The sequence below is a fragment of the Camelus ferus genome, chromosome 19, assembly GCF_009834535.1.
Source record: "Camelus ferus isolate YT-003-E chromosome 19, BCGSAC_Cfer_1.0, whole genome shotgun sequence".
Lineage (NCBI taxonomy): Eukaryota > Metazoa > Chordata > Mammalia > Artiodactyla > Camelidae > Camelus > Camelus ferus.
The window spans coordinates 40,104,366-40,124,444 of record NC_045714.1 but is presented as its reverse complement, the minus strand read 5'-3'; the positions used below and the strand labels follow the sequence as shown (position 1 = coordinate 40,124,444).

Genomic DNA, 20,079 nt, shown 5'->3' with positions numbered 1-20,079 from the left:
GGACACAGAAGGAGAACTCGTCTCCTGAGACTCACATATTATATTCAACCTTTATATTTTAAGACTGAAGTTGGTTTAATGCAGTCTCAACTTCCCAAATCTGGACTTTGACTTGAGTTGCATTTAGCCTTGAAGGACTACGGCTGCTGCAGTTCGCATCATGAGATAAACAGGATAAACGGGTAACCCTACTTCTCAGAAATGCTGCCCTCACCCAGTAGAAAGATTAAAACTAAAACCATCCTTCTAAATCCATCAGTTGCTTCAAAGGAAGCTACTTCAAACCATTTTCCTATTATTTTGAGTTGTAATCAATAATACTCAGTTGCAACCAACTGAATTTAAAGGTAAAAAGAAAGTAGAAAAGAAACCCACAAAAATGTTTTTAAAAGACATACTACTTGAGTTTGCAATTATCTCACATTTTTCTTTTTACTGATCGGAGTGGCTTTCGCTGTACTGCCAAAATCAAATCTCTCTCAGAAGGCCTAGTGGTGTGAACAAAAGCACTGGAATCAAAGAACTTACCAGTTTTAATCTGTCAGAGACTGTGTGGTACTCGGGAAAGAGTCATTTAACCTCTCTCCATTTGTCCCAGTTCTGTACAATAAGGTAAACTATGAGTACTGTGTGGACTGGCCAATTAAGCTAATTAACCCCCTGGAAAGTATCCAAAAATACTATTTATGGGCCACTAACAGTCACAGAAACTCCTAAGAGATTCTGTACAGACAGCACAATCTCTGCGGGTGTCACTTTACCCACAGCTTACAAAGAAAGCGCTGGGTGTTCCCTAACACAGGAGGAAAAAGAAACAGCACACGCTGTCGTTCAGCAACACCATCTTTATTCAAAAATATATATCTATGAGACATTTCAGAATATACTGCTACCGCCAATGGCAGCCTATACTTCTAAATAAAGTCCTAAATTAATATACAAATTTAAGCTTTAAAAATATTCTTTAAGAAAACAAAACAAAACAAAAAACAAAGGAAGAGTGAAGACTCTCTGAGGAACATGACCTAAAGGAAAGGTCTTTGAGGCCAACGGATGCCCTAAATAAAGGAAAAAACACAAGACAAAAACCACCCACCCCACCCCGCCAGATCGCCTCATACGTACAAGGAGAAAGGTTCATTTAAATTAAACAAATGAAGTAATAAGCACACTTGGGGACGATGTGGGAGAATTAAGATCTAAAAAACAAGAGCATTTCATTGAAAAACAAAAATAGAACTAACTTCCTCACAGGAAGTCCACAAGTAACAGGTGTTAAGAAGCCAACACATTCATTTACATAATTGCTACGGGTTTCATTTCTTGCTCCTGCTGTAATAATTATGCACCAATTGCTGGTCAGAGACTCAATCAGGTAAAACACAGCAGTGGGCAAAATCCATTATGTTATGTAACATTTTCATCTAGCTGATCAGAGCAAATAACCAGTATACCTTTTTGGTTGGTTTGTGGCTGGTAAAATTTTGCTTTCTTGCTGAAAGAAAGCATAGAGAATGTCCAGGATGGGTCTGTTCAGAAGCAAGCTCATTCACAGGACTGAAGCAGCACACCATGTGGGGAGGGGGCTTTTGCACAGAAACAGCAAAGACTGGAATTTATTTTGCAATTTGAGTAAAGTCACTTACTGCCCTATGGCCTCTGGGAGAAAAACTTCCAGACTCGTTAATTTAATAATGGCAGGACAATAGGCAGTGTCAATACGCAAAAAACACAGTCTGTATTCAATCTGAAAAATAGCTTAAATGCTACTAGGTTCTACACAGAGTTAAACTGCATACCTGCTAGGGCTTTCCAGCATTTTCACTTCATGGCAGGCAGGAGAGCTTTTTGAAGGGAAGTCTGTTACACTTTTAAAAACATACATTCCATTCTAACACGTTGAATATGTAAAATTCCATGTAATTGGCTTTCCAATTGGTAATCCTGAAAATAGCAACTCAAAATAATGGAGTTCTGAAGCCCCCTCCTCTGAATTCCTTTTTATAGCTTTTGGACTTCAGCCTCTGGGCTACAATTCCTATTACACTATTGGGGCAAATTGTTTTCTGCCCTTTCCAATGTCAAAAATAAGCCTGCCCAGTTAGAATGATTTATAGTCAGCAGGTCTAACCTTTACTAAAAGCAAGGTAAAAATCCTCTCTAACTACCTTATACAGTCATAATGTCAGCTGGCATGATAATGGAATTAAAACCCCCAATTAATATCCTTCACTTTCCCCCTTCCCGAGATGAACATTCAGTAACACCTGATGCAAAGTTTTCCTCCTGCTGTGGGCACAAGGACACGTGCAGTGGTGTGAACTGAAGGACACATATGCGCAGTGTCATACTTGCAGGGGAGATTCAAGTGTAGTCACCATGCCGTGGACATGTGCCCACACCGCAAATTAAACGTTAGTGTGCACCCTACTCCCCAAAGGAAAGGGTCAAAGCAACACCCATGCAGAGCCCGGGCTCCCAGTATGCCTTTAGCTTTGGGGGCCCACCAGCACCATTTCTAACAACAGCCTTCACAACCAACTTGGGCAAAGACCATGTTTCAAGGAAGGCGCTCTCTGACAGTGGGTGGAACCCTAGATAAGTGCAGCCTGGGAGGGTCATCAGTAGGAACCCAAAGCAAGTAACTCATGTTTAACTCATGCTTGTGATCCCTGTTAGTCTGTCTCTGAACTGTGACTTGATGTCCCAGATCAGCTTTGAATCTTTTCGCTGGATTCTCTAGTCTGCTCACAAAGCAAATGCACCTAACCTTCGTCTACGCATTGCTAGAAGTCCTGGTAAGAGAGAAGCAGAGACCTGGCAAAGTCTTTCTGGCGAAGCTGCTTATCAGTCGTGACTCCAACCTTTGGGGTGGCAGCCAGGAAAGCCAACGGCTCCAGACTGAGTCCCTCAGTGGAAGCCTGTACTGAACTTGAACAAGCCCCACTCAGAAAGGAGAGGCTGCTTGCATGACACAGTGTTGTCATAAGGGACAAGATTCTTCTGAAAGCTTCCAGAAGTACACATGATTTTCATAACTTCTTGGGTGTAGACAGAGAATGGAAAAGAATGGAAAACCAACAGGGGCAAGGAAACATGAAGTGAGACAGTTCTTTCCAAATATAAATCTAAACTGGATTCCACTTGCCACTGCTATGAATTGTGCTCAAGAGGAGAGGCCGGAGAGGAGAATCAGAATCTGTGGTTCTTTCTTGAGGCTCGGGGGGCAGGTGGAAAGAGTGATACAACCAGGGGCTACTAGGTTATTTCCAACCATGACTTGCCCTCTTTCTGCTGGTACAGATGGGAATCTGGGGCATGACACCTGCCCTAGTCAGTTGAAAACAGGTCACCAGCAGAGGGCAGGGGGGCCAAGCCTCCTGTGACGTTGGGCAGCAATGAGAGGTCTGGCAAGCTCTGAATATGGGACTTCAGTTCCTTGCGGACCTGGGTTACCCGAGCAAGCTTCTGTTTATATTCCTAAGGAGACAAAGAGAAGACAATGCAGTTAAGTCTGCGTGTGCTGATGGTCAGGTTTAAGGAGCCAACACAGATACTTTCACCCTCTTGCCCTACATGCTCCTCACCAGATCGCCCTCCCCCATTCAGCTACACTATAATCCATGGGTTTTCAAACACTCAAAAGGCAAAACTTTATATAAAAAAGGAAACTCGAGAGTTCAATACCGGCAACAGTGAATTAAACGGTATATAACTTAGCACTTGAGATCTGGAAGTAAAAAAAGTGACGTTTTGTATTTGCAGTGTCTTTGGTTCTTATCTATTTCAAAATGCTTTATAAAATAAAACTGCAAAGCTCAGGCTTTACAATTATTTTGAAGGCTCTACCTAGACAGGGCTAGAAAAATCACTATGAAGTTATATTTTGTGTGTTAAACTTAGATTAGCCCAGATTTATTGTTTTCGCAGTCAAGGACTATGGAAGCTCAAATTCCCACCATCCCCGCCTGTGTCCAGAACCTCCTCACTCCACACCTGAGTAACTGCAAGTCCCTGATGAGGCCCTCTAGTGGTCTCCCCTCAACGTGCCAGACTTACCTTCCACAAGCCCAGCTATCATCAAGTCACTGCTCTGAGAACGTGGGGCATGGCAGCACTACCTCCACCACTGCTCAGAAGTCCAGGTCTTCTAAAATTAGCTCCTGCCCACATGCATTCTCACAGCCTTCCCAGGGCCAGAGCCTGCACGGGCCGTTTGTACAGAATTCCCCTCAAGCCCGAGGGATGTCTTTCTTCTGGTCCCAGCAAAGTCTTGACTCCACTCCTCTGCCTACCTGCTGAGTCCCACATCTCAAGAAAAGTCCTTCCTGCTCATCCAGGAGATCTGTCCCCATCTCCGCTGGCCCCGGAGCCCTCCTGTACACTGAGTGTGCATCTGCGCCCCTGACAGGCTGCTCTGAGGTGCTCTCTCCATACAGGTTAGATTTCTATGTTCCTCTGAAATATGACTCCCCTGGTGACAGGAATAAATATACTATTTTCTTTCCTCAGCTCACAACTAAAGGTCCTCTTGGTAAATGTATGGAATAATAATCCTGGCCCTGTCAGTTCTGTGGTATATGGCTCTCTTGGGGTTTGACTTTTTTTCCTCTCGCTGTTACCCCCCATCCCCGCAGGGGTTTCTGCAAAGACAGGGAGGTTTCTGAGGCTGGGCCCTCGCTGACTATAGCCTCTCCTGCAGGAATGTAGCTGAAAGCACGGGGCTGATTCTCAAAGCTCTGGGTTTAGTTCTGGCTCTGACTCTGAGCTGCTGTGTGACTGTGGACGTGCTCCCTCTCCTCCTTCATCCATCCTTATCTGCAAATGAAGGAATTAGACCTCCTGTAAGATTTTTCTTCAAGTTCCAGATTCCCTCATGCCAGATACCTTATGCATATTTGGGGAGGCAAAGGGTTTGAGGGCACAAGCTTTAGCACTCCTAGGAAGAGTGATAAGTGAGGAAATAGGTTAAATGAAGAACACTTAATCTGAGTTGTAAACAAAAATTCCAAGCAAGGAGTGGGAGAGGGGGTATCAGGGAAATGGGCAGGGAGGCTCTGCCCCACATCACTGCAGGCAGTCACCCTTCCACTTGAAATGAGAGCTGCTCACAAAAGCCATCAAATGAAGATACAAGGCACAAGTTAAGAAAGTAATAAGCTCTCTTAGTATCCCATTTCTTTCATTTGTAGATGTAATAAAACTAAAATAATGACTTAAGTAAATCATTAATAGTGACTTCCCATCAAACTAGTAAGCTTGAGGAGGCCAGGCCCAGGCCCATCTGCTTCACCCAGCATCCACCATGCCCAGCAGTGCCCTGTAAACAGTGGGTGTGACGCAGCTGCCTGATGAATTAACAATATATAAAATGTAACATCACATACAGGTACACCACATGAAGTAGTCACCTTTCATTCTTGAAATTGAAAACTCATTTCAAATCTGAGGGTCTGAAATCTCAAGGTTCCCTGTCCTCTCTACAAACAGTTTTCTTCTTTGGCTTTATAGACCTCATGGGAAATTAATAGAGGAGATCAATTCTCTATTACAGGACATGGATTCATCTAACTTCTTCTGAATTCTAGGTACAAAAAGGGTGAAATAATTACTGAATAATTACCCCCATGCTCTCCGCCCAAATCCTCTGACCAAAGCTGACAAATGAAAGCCACCTGAACTTGGAGCCATCCACTCTTGGCAGCCACAGAGCACTTCAGCTGAAGGAATTCCTCAAGAGCAGTCTGAAAATAGTACTGAGTCTCTAATGAGCTGACCTGGGATCAGAATCCCAGGCGCCTCGCTCTCGGGTGATCCTCAGACTGATACATCTGCCCAAACCCACAGAATGTACACCACCAAAGTGAACCCTAATGTAAACTTTAGACTCTGGGTGATTATGATGTGTCACTGTGGGTTCATCAACAGTAACAAATGTACCACACCTGTGGGGTGTTGCTAGTGGGGGAGATGTACAGTATAATGTGTAGGGATGGGGGTATACGGCAAATCTCTGCACCTTCCTCTTAATTTTGCTATGAACCTAAAACTGCTCTAAAGATAGCTTTTTTAAAAAATGACCTATGGACCAAGACATTTCAATCTGTGACTAGGTACATACTCTCAATATCCAAATACAGATAAAGACTGCCTCTAAAACTGTTAAAACACGTACCTGCTTAACCAGGACAGTTGAATGACCTACCTTAATGCCTTGAGGAGAGATGAGCAGGTTAGAATTCACAGCAAGTTCTGATTGAGTCAAACTGAAGCTACAGTAACTTTAGAGTCCCCTAAATAGATTCAGCAGTGCCCCTGTGATCCCCTCTTCTCCCCCACTTTTAAAAATTAAATTTAGTCTTTTCCCAAATACAGTCATTATAATGTTGCCACAGACCAACAAAAAAAATTAAGAGTGAATCCAAATAAAACTCTCTCCCAAATAAAAATCCAGCCTTCACTTGCCTCCAATTCCCCCCCCCCCCTTTTACACTCCCTCGTTCGGGTCACTCCCTCACAGCTGTCTTTCCAGCTATTCTCTTAGGTCTGGATGGGCAAAGGAGACAGAGCTCAGGAGAATCCAAGAATCTTTTCTCTCAATCTACTAGACTGCCTTCTGTCAAGTGCAGGCCCCAAGCTCTGCTGCTGTCAGGTTCCTAACCTCAGCTGCTCCCGCGCTCGGCAGGAATCCAGGCTTCTCCTTTTCATAACATGAAAACCAACTTCAAACTGGTGCGACCCGCTCAGATCCTTTTGACTCATTTAAGTGTGCTGCATCCCACAGTCTTTTCCCTACACCAAGTACCACTCAGAGAAATGATGTGACAAGACAGTCACGTGCTCCTTGTTTAAAATACCTTACTCTCGTGTGTAAGAGAGGGCTTAGCCTTTAATCTAGTGCGCACGCTACCCTGCCTGGTACGGAATCCCGCCTTGTCTGTACCAGCAGATGACACCGCTGCACGGCACCTGCTCATCACTCCTCTCTCCCTGCTGGCTGACTCACCTCACCCACGCTGCACGTGGCTCTTTTCTGCACTCTCGTCTTCAGGCACTTGCCTTTTCCTCCACTACCAATCTTAGACAAGAAAAGACAAGGCAAACCCAGGTAGTTCTGTTCCTTTTCCTTCCCTGCTGATGCATAATTTCTATCAGGGCGGTGGCAGAGGTGAGGGGTTGAGATGAATCCTCCATTCAGCTCCAGGCACCTACTGCAGCAAGCCCCACCTCACCCCAGAGAGGCCGTGGGGAGCCATGGAACAGGTAAGCGTTCTACCAGACTTGCTGCTACTGCTGCCCGGTGTCAGGATCCTTGAGGAGAGGAGACGGAGGGGAGAGCGGGCTCCTGTGATGAACTGCCTAGGTTTACTTGACTGCCAAGAAGTGTGTAACATGTGGAGGCTCAAGGTCCCAATGTGTAGTTCTGAGATAATGCCCAGGATTTATGCTCCTGGCAAAGCTCTGGAATCTTGCCTCACAGACTCTCTGAACTTCAGGAGAAAACGTGTTCAACATCCCCCTGCTTCCTGTGGATCCAGCTGACGCTGTGGGAACACAGATCAGTATGGAGCACCGAGACAACTGGCTGAAGGAAGCAAGGCCGACACATTCTTTGCCTTTTTTGGTGAGAGCAGTAAGCCAGACCTGACATGCTGCAGACCAGCTCGGGGATAAGGCGCTTAGAAGTGACAAGGGGCTGACACTGCAATGACCTTTCACAGGAATTTCAATTTCAAAACAAACAAAATTGTAAGTATTTCCTCTAGCAACTCATGTAAGAAATACCAATCAAAATGTAAACACTGTCAAACCTACTTTTTTTTCTTGCTAAGAAGTATTTACGTAAGAAAAATTTATGTTAGAAATAACACCACAGGCAGGGGCTTGATTTGATAAGCTCTCCAGTAACAAGACTCTCGTCTTCCTTTTACCCTGCCCTGTTGTGCTATAGGACCTGGTATATAAAAAACACTCACTGCTCAGCTACTCCTAATTAAGAATCATACAGGATTATTATGCACGAAGAGGTTTACAAAGGGCCCCGTTTTAAAGGTGACCTGTCACACTCTTTGACTGAATTTAAGTCAAAGAGTGGCTTCATCGCACGAAGGGTGAGAGCCAGGCACAAAGGGGAAGCTGATCCTCGCCCTAATGTTACTTAACACACCCACTCAGCCCCCCTCCTCCTGCCAGGAGGCTTACGAGATCTACACTTAGAAATCACAGCTTCTACTCAAACCACAATTAATTAATTGATTAAATTTTTCTTTCATTTATTTTTTTAAAGGGAAAACACAATATATAAATCTTTGGACTAAAAATAAGAATGCAGCTTTTTTCTTCAAGGATCTATGCAGGAACGTTAAAAAAACCATCACTGACCTGCATCTCTCTCCTAGCCAGCTCCGTGATCCATATGACTTAGTGGCAGCTGCCACATTTCAAAATGATACATTCTGGGATGTCACAGCAGGGCTGGAGCTGCTGAGTAAGACGCTGGGGAAGATACAGGAAAAGAGGAAGTTGTGGCTCCAATCCCAGTGCTCAGGGCCTCTGAGCTCCATTACCAAAGCCAGTTAACAAAGGTACTGCTGGGGCTGAGTGGGTCACCCCAAAATATGCCACAATGACATATTGATTATTTTGAATTAAAGCTGCCTGCAAAGCAGCCAATGCAAGAAAAAAACTCCGACCCTCCTCTGAAAAGCAGGAAATAAATTTCTCATGTGAAAGACTCACTCCCTGCACGTGGAGGCCGAACACCCTTACTGTCAGAGTCAGAGAATTCAGAGTGGAGAAGCCTGTGTAAACAAACCTTGTTGCTTCTTTAATTTACTACCCCAAACCCAAACTCTGTTCAGATTTTTTACTAGTTAAGCACCCAAAGCCTAAGTTTCTTTGTTCTGTCAATTCCTCACAAATTTATTGCTTGTGTAAAAAGTATAAAAGCTGCCTGCTTTGGACACTTCTTTGGTCTCATTTCTGTGAGACCTCCCTGTGCATGATTAAAATTTGTTTCTTTCTCTCCTATTTATCTGCCTTCTGTCAATTTTATTATCTGTCCAGCCACAAGAGCCCAAGAGGGGCTGAGGGGGAAACTCCTCATGCCTCCCACCAACAGGACACACAAAGTGCTTCCCAGAAGGGAAAATGACAAAATGAGCACAGAGAAACAGTCTCAGAGCAATTCAACGATCCACTGGAGGAATCAAATGGGAAGTCTTCTGAAGCCTGAAACCATACCTCAAAGTGTTTTCGGTGTTATTTTTTTCTCCTCAGAGGGCCCTCTACACAAAGGGCTTAGGAGCTTCTACCACCATAACAAAACCCCCCATTCTAGCAGGGATTTGCAAAAGCAAGGGAAGAAGAATGAAAAGTTAGTGTCTCCATGTAGCTAAACTAATACAAAAGAAACTAATAAAAATAAAATCAATTTTAGGAGCAGGTGAATTTGCAAACCTTAATGTAGTTATAAAGTTCAAATTTACAACTTAACAGATGTCCATAAAAGTACTTTTAAAAGAGACATTAAAAAATGCACCTGGACCTTCAAAAATGCTTACACCATTTATGCAATGGGTCCCTCATTATATAAAACCAGGTAAAACCAAAATACTAATGTACAAGAAGAATTCTTTATAATGAATTCTTTTTTTTTAAGTTAACCATCAAAAATGCAAGCCTTATGCAAATAACAAAGCCCCCACAAGCTTCCTTAACAACCATTTTAATAAAAAACCAGGTCGCTGATGTTGTGCAAACATCAAAGGACGCAGAACTTTAAACCGTTTCTCCCTTTGAGCCAAATACTGGTGGAGTCAAGCATTCCTGGAGGGCAGATGAGAAGCAAAGGGTAGAAAGGAAAAGAATATTTTTCACAGAAAATAATTTTAAGCAATGTGTATTACATTTTTAAGTACTAAGAGGTCTGCCTGGAACAAGGCAACCCGTAGGCTACTGCACTGTGTTTGGATACAGTTCTCTCTACAAGCAATAAAAAGACCAATTCCTTCCCATTAAAAACAAAAAAAGGAAGAAAATGCATTTCCTAGCTCCTCCAAAAGACTGAGGGTGTGTCGTATCCCTCCCAAGGGAGGAAGGTCTCTGGCAGAACAGAAAAAACTGAGTCAGAAAATCCTACTCTATCCCTTGCCTGTGGTGTGACATATGACTTCACCTGGCTGGGCTAAGTGTCCTTCTAGCTCAGATAGGAATGGAAATAGTGCCTATGTCCTGGGGTAATGGTAAGATATGAAGAAGACTAGGCACTTGTTAAATCGCTCAAAGTCAATTAAGCAGATTTGAGGAGGAAAAGAACAATCACCCTCTCCCATGTTTATTATTTTACAAGCAATAGTTAATCCTCCTGGATTTACATGTTAAGAAAAGATGTGCAAAACTGAAGAAAAAGAGAATTATTAATGGAATACAAAATCCTTCTTCCCACAAACCATTTGAGCATGTCCTGAAACTTCAGCATATTTACTAGAAGCTGGCTTGAGAAAATGAAAGCGCCCTCGACTTCCAAGACTTTGGGCAAAAAAGTCACAGAATTTTATAATCAGGTGGCACCACAGTCCAACCTTATCAATCTAAGGACTGACAGAGGGGAAAGCTTTTGTCTCAGGAGTAAAGCTAGATCTTGTGAGAACATCCTCAACCAGAAGGAGTCCCCATCAAATATATGCTCTGACCTAGCCTGGAGGTGAACTGAGCTGCAACCGTACCTGCCACCTGAGCTGTCAGATGCCGAGACAAGCATCAGGATAGGGTTGGAGATGAAAGAGTGACAATACAGACAGGATTCTGCAAACTGCTCAGAGAAATAACCAAACAATCCATAAATAGAATGACAAACTATGAAGCCAAATGATAGGGAGCTATCACAGTATATGGGGGGTGGGGGAGAGACCTGGCTTTTTGGGGTGGAGGTGGGTGTCCTGTGTGATGAGGAAGGGCAGATACTAACAACTCAGGTTTGACTGTGTTGGAACCTGTTTGCCCCAGGTGAAGGTAAAATTGTTATTTTATAAATGAAAAACCACACCAAAGATAAGAGGCTACAAAGACCACTGGCCGCAACAGAGAAAGCCAGAAAGAGCCCAGAATGGAAACTGAAGATCCTCATCACAAAATCCTAACGGGGGTAAATGGTATCTTTCTGGGAATAAAGCCCATGTCCCACAGAACAGGAACACTGTGGGTAAAATAAAGGGACTTGGAAAAGCACCAAATACACCATACCAGACATCATGAAGAAAAAATGGGATGTGTGTATTTATAATCATTAGCCAAACCCCAAGAATGCTCAGAAAGCCGCTGGCAAGTTTCTGTTGAGCTGAAATTTGCAAAGTTACTTTGCTTAAAATTCTCGAAGTACCCAATGACAGGATTAAGCAAGGGAATTGTCCACACTTTTCCCTAAAGAATCTGAAAAAGGAATAGAATAAATAAGGAGGCTTGCCAAGTCATAAAGACAGTTGGCTGGTACCACATCTTCACACAAAGCCTTCGGAGATGAGGGTCTTTGTTTGAAAAGGTTTCATTTTAACTCCTGATTATAATCATGCACATTTTTGCTCTAACCACGGAAAAAGACTCACTCTGACCTTATTTCAAGTTCTACATTTTAATAGAGAAAAATGAAGTCAAAGGTGTAACTTCCAAGGTTGCAGAGTATGCCACAATCCAATTTTCCTTTCTTCAAAAATCACAACTTGAAGAAAGTCCACCTTAACAGGAGTAGGAACATTCATAAAGACTAAAATAGAACTTTGCTCAAAATAACATGCACCCATTGGGTCAAACAGGCACTTAGACACAAGTGCTCAAATTTCTGTAATCTGAACTCTGCCCTCAGTTATGCTCCCTCAAGTCAATGTTAGAAGTAGCTATTTTCCCACAGCTGTTTCAAATGTAAACGGGTAACTTAAAACCCAGACAAGAACTCCATTTGTCTAATTAAACTATTCAATGTTCATTCCTTCATTAAACATAGATTAATCCTTAACTTGTCGATATATATGTCTTCTGACTGTAAATAAAGCTCAATGAAGTTCTAGACTGCTTAAGAATGCTTTGAAAAAGAGCAAGAACTTCTAAGACAGAAATGCACAGTGGTGGCAAAGGCCTTGTAATGTATATGACCTTCAGCATACTTCAAGATAAGCAGACATCTGTAGCATAACAGAATCCATTTTTAGAAATTCATAGGAAGACAATAATCCAAATACAGAAAGTTAGCCCAAAGGAAAGAAAAGTAGGAAGCGAAGGAAGGAGGAAAAGGAAACATAAATGCTCAATAAAAATAATCACTGAATATTCAACCACAGGTATTCAAGTAGCCTTCCAAAATGTTTATAAAGTTTTTGTTAATAAGGAAAAATGAGATCACATAAAGTTAAAAAAAGCATGACATTATGATAATTTTAATTTTAGAACAGGAGGAAAAAATAAAAGAACTATACCAAAATTAAAAGTAGTTATCTCTGGGTAATGAGATTATGATTTTTTTCTTTACATTTATTTTCTAAGTTTCCTATGACATGCTTCCTTTATAATCAGAGAAAAAGAAAAAGAACTGAATTTTAGCTGAGTAAGAATGGCAGACAAGCAGTGACACGGCGCCCAGATGCTGTTTGACTTAACATGTACATGCACTTTATAAATAAGTATGAAAAGTTAGCGCTACATACACTAGCTAAAATCTATGGAGCTGCTTCAGGAAGCAGGAGGAATTATCAAAAGTTGAACTATTAATATGAAAAAACGCTATGGCTGAAAGTATGGAATTCAAGCTGGGGAGCTTTGAAATCATGTTGCCTTTTTCAGAGTGAAGTCTCAACTGTTGATGAACACGCCCTTAGGCCACCAAGTACGTGAAGTACCTTATATGTGGCTTTTTTTTTTCTTCCTGGAGTGAAAAGAGATTAATAAAGAAAGAACACACACGCACCTGCACACATATCCTGACAGATAAAAGCTCCAAATCCAGCATGAGCTATAAGGGTCAGTAGTGCCTGAAATGAATGGAAGGAATCCAAAGACCTAACACACAGCCTCCAAACTCCAAATTACTTCACAGAACCACACAGCTCAAGAAAAGCCCCCAGCTACCAGGGGGAAACCTATTTAAAAAAAAAAAAGGCTCTGACATCAAAGCAAGGATGTAAAGCAGCGGACAAGCCAAGGCCTGCCGTAAGAAGGAGACGACTTCTTTGGTGTGAGCAGACTGACCCACTTCAACAACCATTAGAATGGCCTGCAGTGCTGACAGCGCTGCCAGCCTAGGGAGGAGGGAATTACACGCTAAAGAAGGGCAGTGAGGCTAAGGACCAGTCGGCAGGGGGCCAGACAGGGCTGTGAGGGGCGGCCTCAGACAGGGCCTCTCAGCTCCCATGGGAACACAGCAGATGATCACTGGAGTCTGGAGACTGGGGTTCTGGTTCTCACTGACTTCCTCTGCGACCCTGAACTGCTCATATAAACGCTAAACTGTTTTCTCATCTAAAAATGAGGATTAGATTACCTGTTCCCATCTGCCCTTACTGTAATGGACAATGAGATGCCGGCTTTCATCACCATGGGGAATGGGGAGAATTTACTCCAAAGCTGACAAAAAAGGAGCTCTCTATCCCCACCTATTGCCTGCCCTATTACTGAAGTGAACACTTTTAACCATCTGCACCCTGTAGGAGGTGGGGGATGCTGCCAAAAACAACAGACGGCCATCAGTTTGGTTTAGTACCCCCTCAGCTATAGCCAAAGAATTTCTCAAGTTGTTATAACCAAATTACAAACAGATATATGAAGAGTCATAAGGCAATGCCGGATCCTGGGCCATTTCCCCCTTCCCAGCTGTGCTGTCTGAAGCAGAAAGCTGTACTCCTGAGTATTCATTACAGCCAAGGGGGAGGTGCCAAGCTAGGGAGAAAGAGCAGCAGGCCCAAGTTCAATGAGCTGACTTCTTCCTTCCCCTCAGAGCAAGAGTAGGCAGTTACGGCAGGAGGGCGCTTAGAACCTTGGTGGCAGACGTGGGCTCTCCCAAACTCAGAAAGATTTTCTCAGGGGCCACTCTAGAACACTTTCATGCAACCATTTTAATCCCCCTACATAAGATGTCATACCTCTAAAACAAGATTCTTGGGATTGTTGAAATGATTCAACTCTGGCTACTCTCTTGTGTAAGGATGTCTTTGTGCTGTTGCACTTGAACTTATGAAATAAACCACCAAAAGCCCACAGCAAACAAACAAAAACACAAATTTTTGGATGGAAAATTATAAGATGTCTGCCTTAAACTGTATGCCTGGTCTGAGGCTAACTCCCCAGCTCTGGGCCTGAGTTTCTTTACCAATCCATAAGTCAGACTGCACGATCTCTAAGGTTCTGTCCAGCTCAATAATCCTTAACGACCTTACCCAGACCGCCAGGCCTTATGTGCCACTTTACTCTGCAGAGGGAAGCTGGCTGTCATGACTGTGCCCTGGTGATTCTGGTGAGCAAACACGCACATATACGCATACCTGCTAGAGGTGGGTACACACTACCTATTGAAAGGAGGCACATACTGACCTCTACCGTGGTCCCCAACACCAATGGCACCTAAACAGGGCCTCTGTAATGTCAAATGCATCAGTGATACTCGAGTATGCCTTTTAAAATTCTGCAACAGAAACGAAAGAATATCTAAATAAATGGAAAGACATCCTGTGTTCATGGCTTAAAAGACTTAAGACTGTTAAGATGGCAATAGTCCCCAAAGCAATCTCCAGATTCAATACAACTCCTTTTAAAATTCCAACAGCCTTTTTTGCAGAAATGAAAAAGCTGATCCTCAATTCACACAGAACTGCAAGAAGCCCCAAACAGCCAAAACAATATTGAAAAGAAGAACAAAGTTCGAGGACACATTTTCTGATCTTAAAACTTAACTATGAAACTATAGTGATCAAAATAGTTGTGATATTGGCACAGGATAGACAGACATATCAATGGAATAGAATAGAGTCCAGAAATAAACCCATACATCTATGACCAAGTGATTTTTGACAAAAGTGCCAAGAAGGAAAGAATCACCTCTTCAACAAATGGTGCTGTGACAACTGGATATCTATATGCAAATAATGAAGCTGCCCCCCACTCCGGCCACATACAAAAATTAACTCCATCAATGACCTAAATGTAACAGCTGAAAGTATAAAAATTTCTATTAGAAAACACAGGAGTAAATCTTTATGACCTGGGACTTGCCAATGAATTCTTAAATGTGACATGAAAACACAAGCAATACAAGAAAAAATAATTAGAATTCATCAAAATTAAAAATGTACATGCTTCAAAGGACATTATGAAGAAAGTGAAGACAATTTGCAAAAGAAAGTGAAGAAAATATCTGCAAACCATGTTATCTGATAAGAGTCTAATACCCAGAACATACAAAGAACACTTACAATTCAAGAACAAGAAAACCAAACAACCCAATTCAAAAATAGGCACAGGACTTGAACAAACACTGCTCAAAAAAATATACACGTGGCCAACAAGCACATGCTAAGATGCTCATCACCATTAGTTCACAGGGAAATGCAAATCAAAACCACAAGATATCACTTCCCATCTACTGGGATGGCTAGAACTTTCAAAAGGTCAGACAATAACAGCGTTGACAAGAAATGTAGAGAAACTGGAACTCTCATACACTGCTGGTAGGAATGTAAAATGGTACAGCCTCTGTGGGAAACAGTTTTGATGGCTCCTCAAAAAGTTAAACATAGAATTACCATATGACCCAGCAATTCCACTCGTAGGTATACATAAACCCAAGAGAAGTAAAAACATATGTCCAACACAAAAACTTGTACACAAGTGTTTATAGCAGCATTACTTTGTCCAAAAGGTAGAAACAACCCAAAAGTCCATCAACAAATTAACTGATGGGTAGACAAGTTGTTGCATAACCATACAGTAGATAACTCAGCTATAAAAAGAAATGAAGCACTAATATATGCTACAATGTGGATGAACCTCAAAAACATGCTAAGTGAAAGAGGCCAGGCACAACTACATGAAATAATGGGCACAGGCAAATCCACAGGGACAGAAAGCAGACTGGTGGTTGCTGAGCTGGGAGGAGGGGCCCACAGAGAGGGACTGGCTAACTGGGAACAGGGAGGGATTCCTTCGGGTATGATGAAATGTGCAATGCTGTGGACTCTGGTACAGGTGGTGGCTGCACATACTGTGGATGTACAAAAAATGTCACTGAAATGCATACACCTTAAAATCGTTATTCTCTGTCTGTGAGTCTATTTCTGTCCTGTATTTACACTTGGTTTTTGTTTGTTTGTTTTTGTTTTTGTTTTTTAGATTCCACATATGAGCGATCTCATATTGTATTTTTCTTTCTCTTTCTGGCTTACTTCACTTAGAATGACATTCTCCAGGAGCATCCATGTTGCTGCAAATGGCATTATGTTGTCGGTTTTTATGGCTGAGTAGTATTCCATTGTATAAATATACCACATCTTCTTTGTCCAGTCACCTGTTGATGGACATTTAGGCTGTTTCCATGTTTTGGCTATTGTAAATAGTGCTGCTATGAAAATTGGGTGGAGGGTGGGAAGGGATAGACTGGGATTTCAAAATTGTAGAATAGATAAACAAGGTTACACTGTATAGCACAGGGAAATATACACAAAATGTTATGATAACTCACAGAGGAAAAAAATGTGACAATGAGTGTGTATATGTCCATGAATGACTGAAAAATTGTGCTGAACACTGGAATTTGACACAACATTGTAAAATGATTATAAATCAATAAAAAATGTTAAAAAAATCGTTATTTACTTTTATGTTCTATAAATTTCACCTCAATTTAAAAACAAAAACCCTGCAGATAGGAACACACTGCCCCAGAGTCCCCTCCTGTGTGGTGGATCATCGGTGTGTGCACCAAGTGGCACGTATGTCACACAGAACGGTCTGCTTTCAATTCTAGAGCACCGCTAGTCAAACACCATGATGTAAAATCATGAAATATGAAAATAACTGACACATTAAGGTGGTAGAATTATGGCGACCCGCCCTGATCAGTCAGACGGAACACACCCACATCGTGCTTTCTCCAAACTGACAGGACAGGAACTCTGTCCATTCTACTCTATGGCTTGTCAGCTCCTACCAGTCACATGGGGTAATGGTCACCTCTGTCACCCAGAAACAGACCTTCCCTGTGCTCTAAGAACTGAAGTTAAGAGGCTTTTCTGGTACCTTTGGCTTTTTCTTTTTTGAATCAACCTTCTTCTCTATCTTCCAAATTCCTTAACCTTACCTCTGGGCTGCTACCTGTGCTTCCTTCTACATGCCTTCTTTCCCATTTCTATGTTTCCTCATGTTCAGGACAAGAGCACGACAAGAATAGTTCTCCTTTTTTATTTTTAAATGGAGGCACTGGGGATTAAACCCAGGACCTCATGCATGCTAAGCATGCCCTCTACCACTGAGCCATACCCATCCCCTAAGCAGCTTTCCTTCTAACCTTGCTTAGAGGTTAAGGGAAAGGTGGGAGGCCAAAGTCAACCGTAACACCCAAAGCAAAAGCAAAACAAACATAAAAACAGATTAAAAAAAAAACACCATCTCAAAATGAATCATGATTCTACTTAAAGGAAAAAAGGAAAGTACTACAAAAAGAAAGCCCACAGGATTTTCTATCTAATAGTCACCTTTCTTTACTAATATGTTCTTTACAACAAAATTTAATCAGATTTGTTAAACCACTTTTAATGCAATCTCAAAAGTCATCCTCTTTATAGAATAAGGTTACATCAGGTGATGAATTTCAGTCACAGGACAAATATACATTGAGAAACAATTATGGTCCTGACATTGTACGAGCAGCCAAAGAGCAAAGTCTAGTGGATTCGGAAGACCCACTGAAGGCATTACGGTGTTCAGAGACTGCCTGTGGGTTTTATAATTCTCTTATATTTTTAATAAACTTCTAATCAAATTAATATATTATTAGTAACATTTTCGTTTTTTCTTGGTCTGTTTCAGCTTAGGCACAATGAGGTAGGCTGTTCCCCTCACTTATAACCGCCCTCACATTCTACTTTAACTCCTTGTTTGCCTGCCGTTTCTCCCCGACTGGAGTGTGAGCTCGTTGAGGGGAGAAAGCACCTCCTGCTCATCTTCGTATACCCCTCCTGCTGGTGTGGGCTTTGGTGACGTCACCAGTGAATAAGTAGCTCCTTACAGAGTACACAGCCTAATCCCCACAGGTGGGCTCCGGCACCCCGTCCCACACCTTCTGTCTTTTGTCTTCGTTCACACATCTGTCTGCTCTTATAAATTCCCCTTCTTTGACTTCTTTTACAAACAGCCTTTATTGCCTGCCAGAAGTTTGGACTTAACCTTAAGCCACAATCACAGTTGCCAATTGTCTCTCTGCATCTATATTACACATCGTCCCTCGCTTTGGTTTTATGTTCACCCACGCTGTTTATGCAAGAATACAATTTCCTTGAGGGCAGAAACACAATCTCTCTGTGAGCTGTAACTCTGTCCTCTACATCCCAGAGTCTGAATCATTACACTCTTATCCCAAAGTTTAGGAGACACTGAGAAATCTAAAATAAAATTCTCAAGTTCAAGGAAAAGAAGGTATACTTATTATATAAGAAGATACAAATTCAAAGAAAAAGCTTACACGTTAACAAATGAGAACTTTAAGAAGAGACTCTCAAGCAAATAATTACATTTCCAGAGTTCTAAGAATTTCATGTTTATACATTGAAGGCAATGAAACGAATGAAAAATAAAAGCAGACTTCATTAGCATTCTGATGTGGCCAGTAGCATTAAAAAAAAATAAGAATGTTAGAAAGATACATATACTTTATGTATTGTCCTCCATCAATAAGAGACTGTGAGAAGATTCAGAAGTCACAGTACTAATGGATCTTTCAAGTGGCACATACTTAGCAAGTTTTGTCATCGCCATAAAGATATAATGGAATTAAGACCAGTCTATTATAGGATGTGAGAGAAAAATCCCCGATTCTAGGGAGCAGACCGTTCATATTTTTAGCAAACATGGTTAAAGAGAGAATTAAAGCCATCTCTCAATATTTTACGTTGTATGCAGTAGTTTGGTTTTTTAAATGCAGCAAATTTAGCTCCACTTTTACAACAAATAGTTTTCTCAAGTGGCTGAGAGGAATGGTTTGGAGTAAGAACTGTTAGTTCAGAAAATGTATTTCCAGTGGTGGGACATTCCTGGTCTGATTCTTAAGCAATGCAATTCCAATACCCAGATGAGTAAAGACATTTGGGCTGGAAAGCTACAGAACAGACTCAAATCTCTGATCCATCTTTCTGCCTTAATGACCTCTTGTGGCATCTAGCAAACCACTGGTTCTACAGAAAGCAGAATGATCCCCCAAGAAATAGAGGGAGGGAAGTACCACTATGAGGCAGGGAGACGACCAAAGAGTTAATCCACTCTACCAACCCAATCTCCTTCTCAAAGACTCTGTCCTCTATGGGAGCTTGCCACGTTCCACCCAACAGCAGCTGCTCATGATAATCAATGTCTGACAGATCAGAGAAAGCCCTTAATGTGTCGCCAAGGGGCAGTTCAACAGATGGCATGGTGACTTACAACCAGAATCATTAATTACACTCTCTTATTAGTCCCGGGGCACAGTGCTGAAAATGCTTCCTCAGTGAAAGATGAGCATTTCAGATAAATGACCGTCTGGTACTGCCTGTGAAACTCCCTTCAGGATTTCTGGTCAGTGTCGATTTCTAAATCCAAGTCATACCATTTTTACAGCTGTTTCCTATCTTCCACTTTCAAGCTGGTTAGGAATATGAAGTTCTCACTACCACTACCCATCACAGTTCCCGTAATCATTGCAGGTAATGACATGGTAAAGAGTGCCCATCCTTCACTTCCCCACACAAGTCAGACGACTGTGCTGAAAGGCAAACGCAGGAATGTCAGCCACAGGGCTGGCTCACGTTCCCTCCCTCTGTGCCAGAGAAACATGTTTCTGAGTGCAGGGCTGGT

At 42.1% G+C, this 20,079-nt stretch overlaps 1 protein-coding gene across 4 annotated transcripts in view; it reads right to left on the bottom strand.

The window, feature by feature from the left end:
- Window positions 1-20,079, bottom strand: part of RPRD1B (regulation of nuclear pre-mRNA domain containing 1B) — a 77,445-nt gene that overhangs the window by 31,676 nt on the left and 25,690 nt on the right. For 2 of the 4 annotated variants that reach the window (XM_014562525.2, XM_006188623.3), the window contains one exon: window positions 829-3,480. The exons of 1 other annotated variant lie outside the window; for it this stretch is intronic. In XM_014562525.2, coding sequence (XP_014418011.1) covers window positions 3,331-3,480 — 150 coding nt within the window. In that variant the 3' untranslated portion in view covers window positions 829-3,330. Of the gene's footprint in view, window positions 1-828; window positions 3,481-8,382; window positions 8,497-20,079 lie in introns of those variants that run through there. One more of the 4 variants, XM_032462284.1, reaches the window with a different exon arrangement.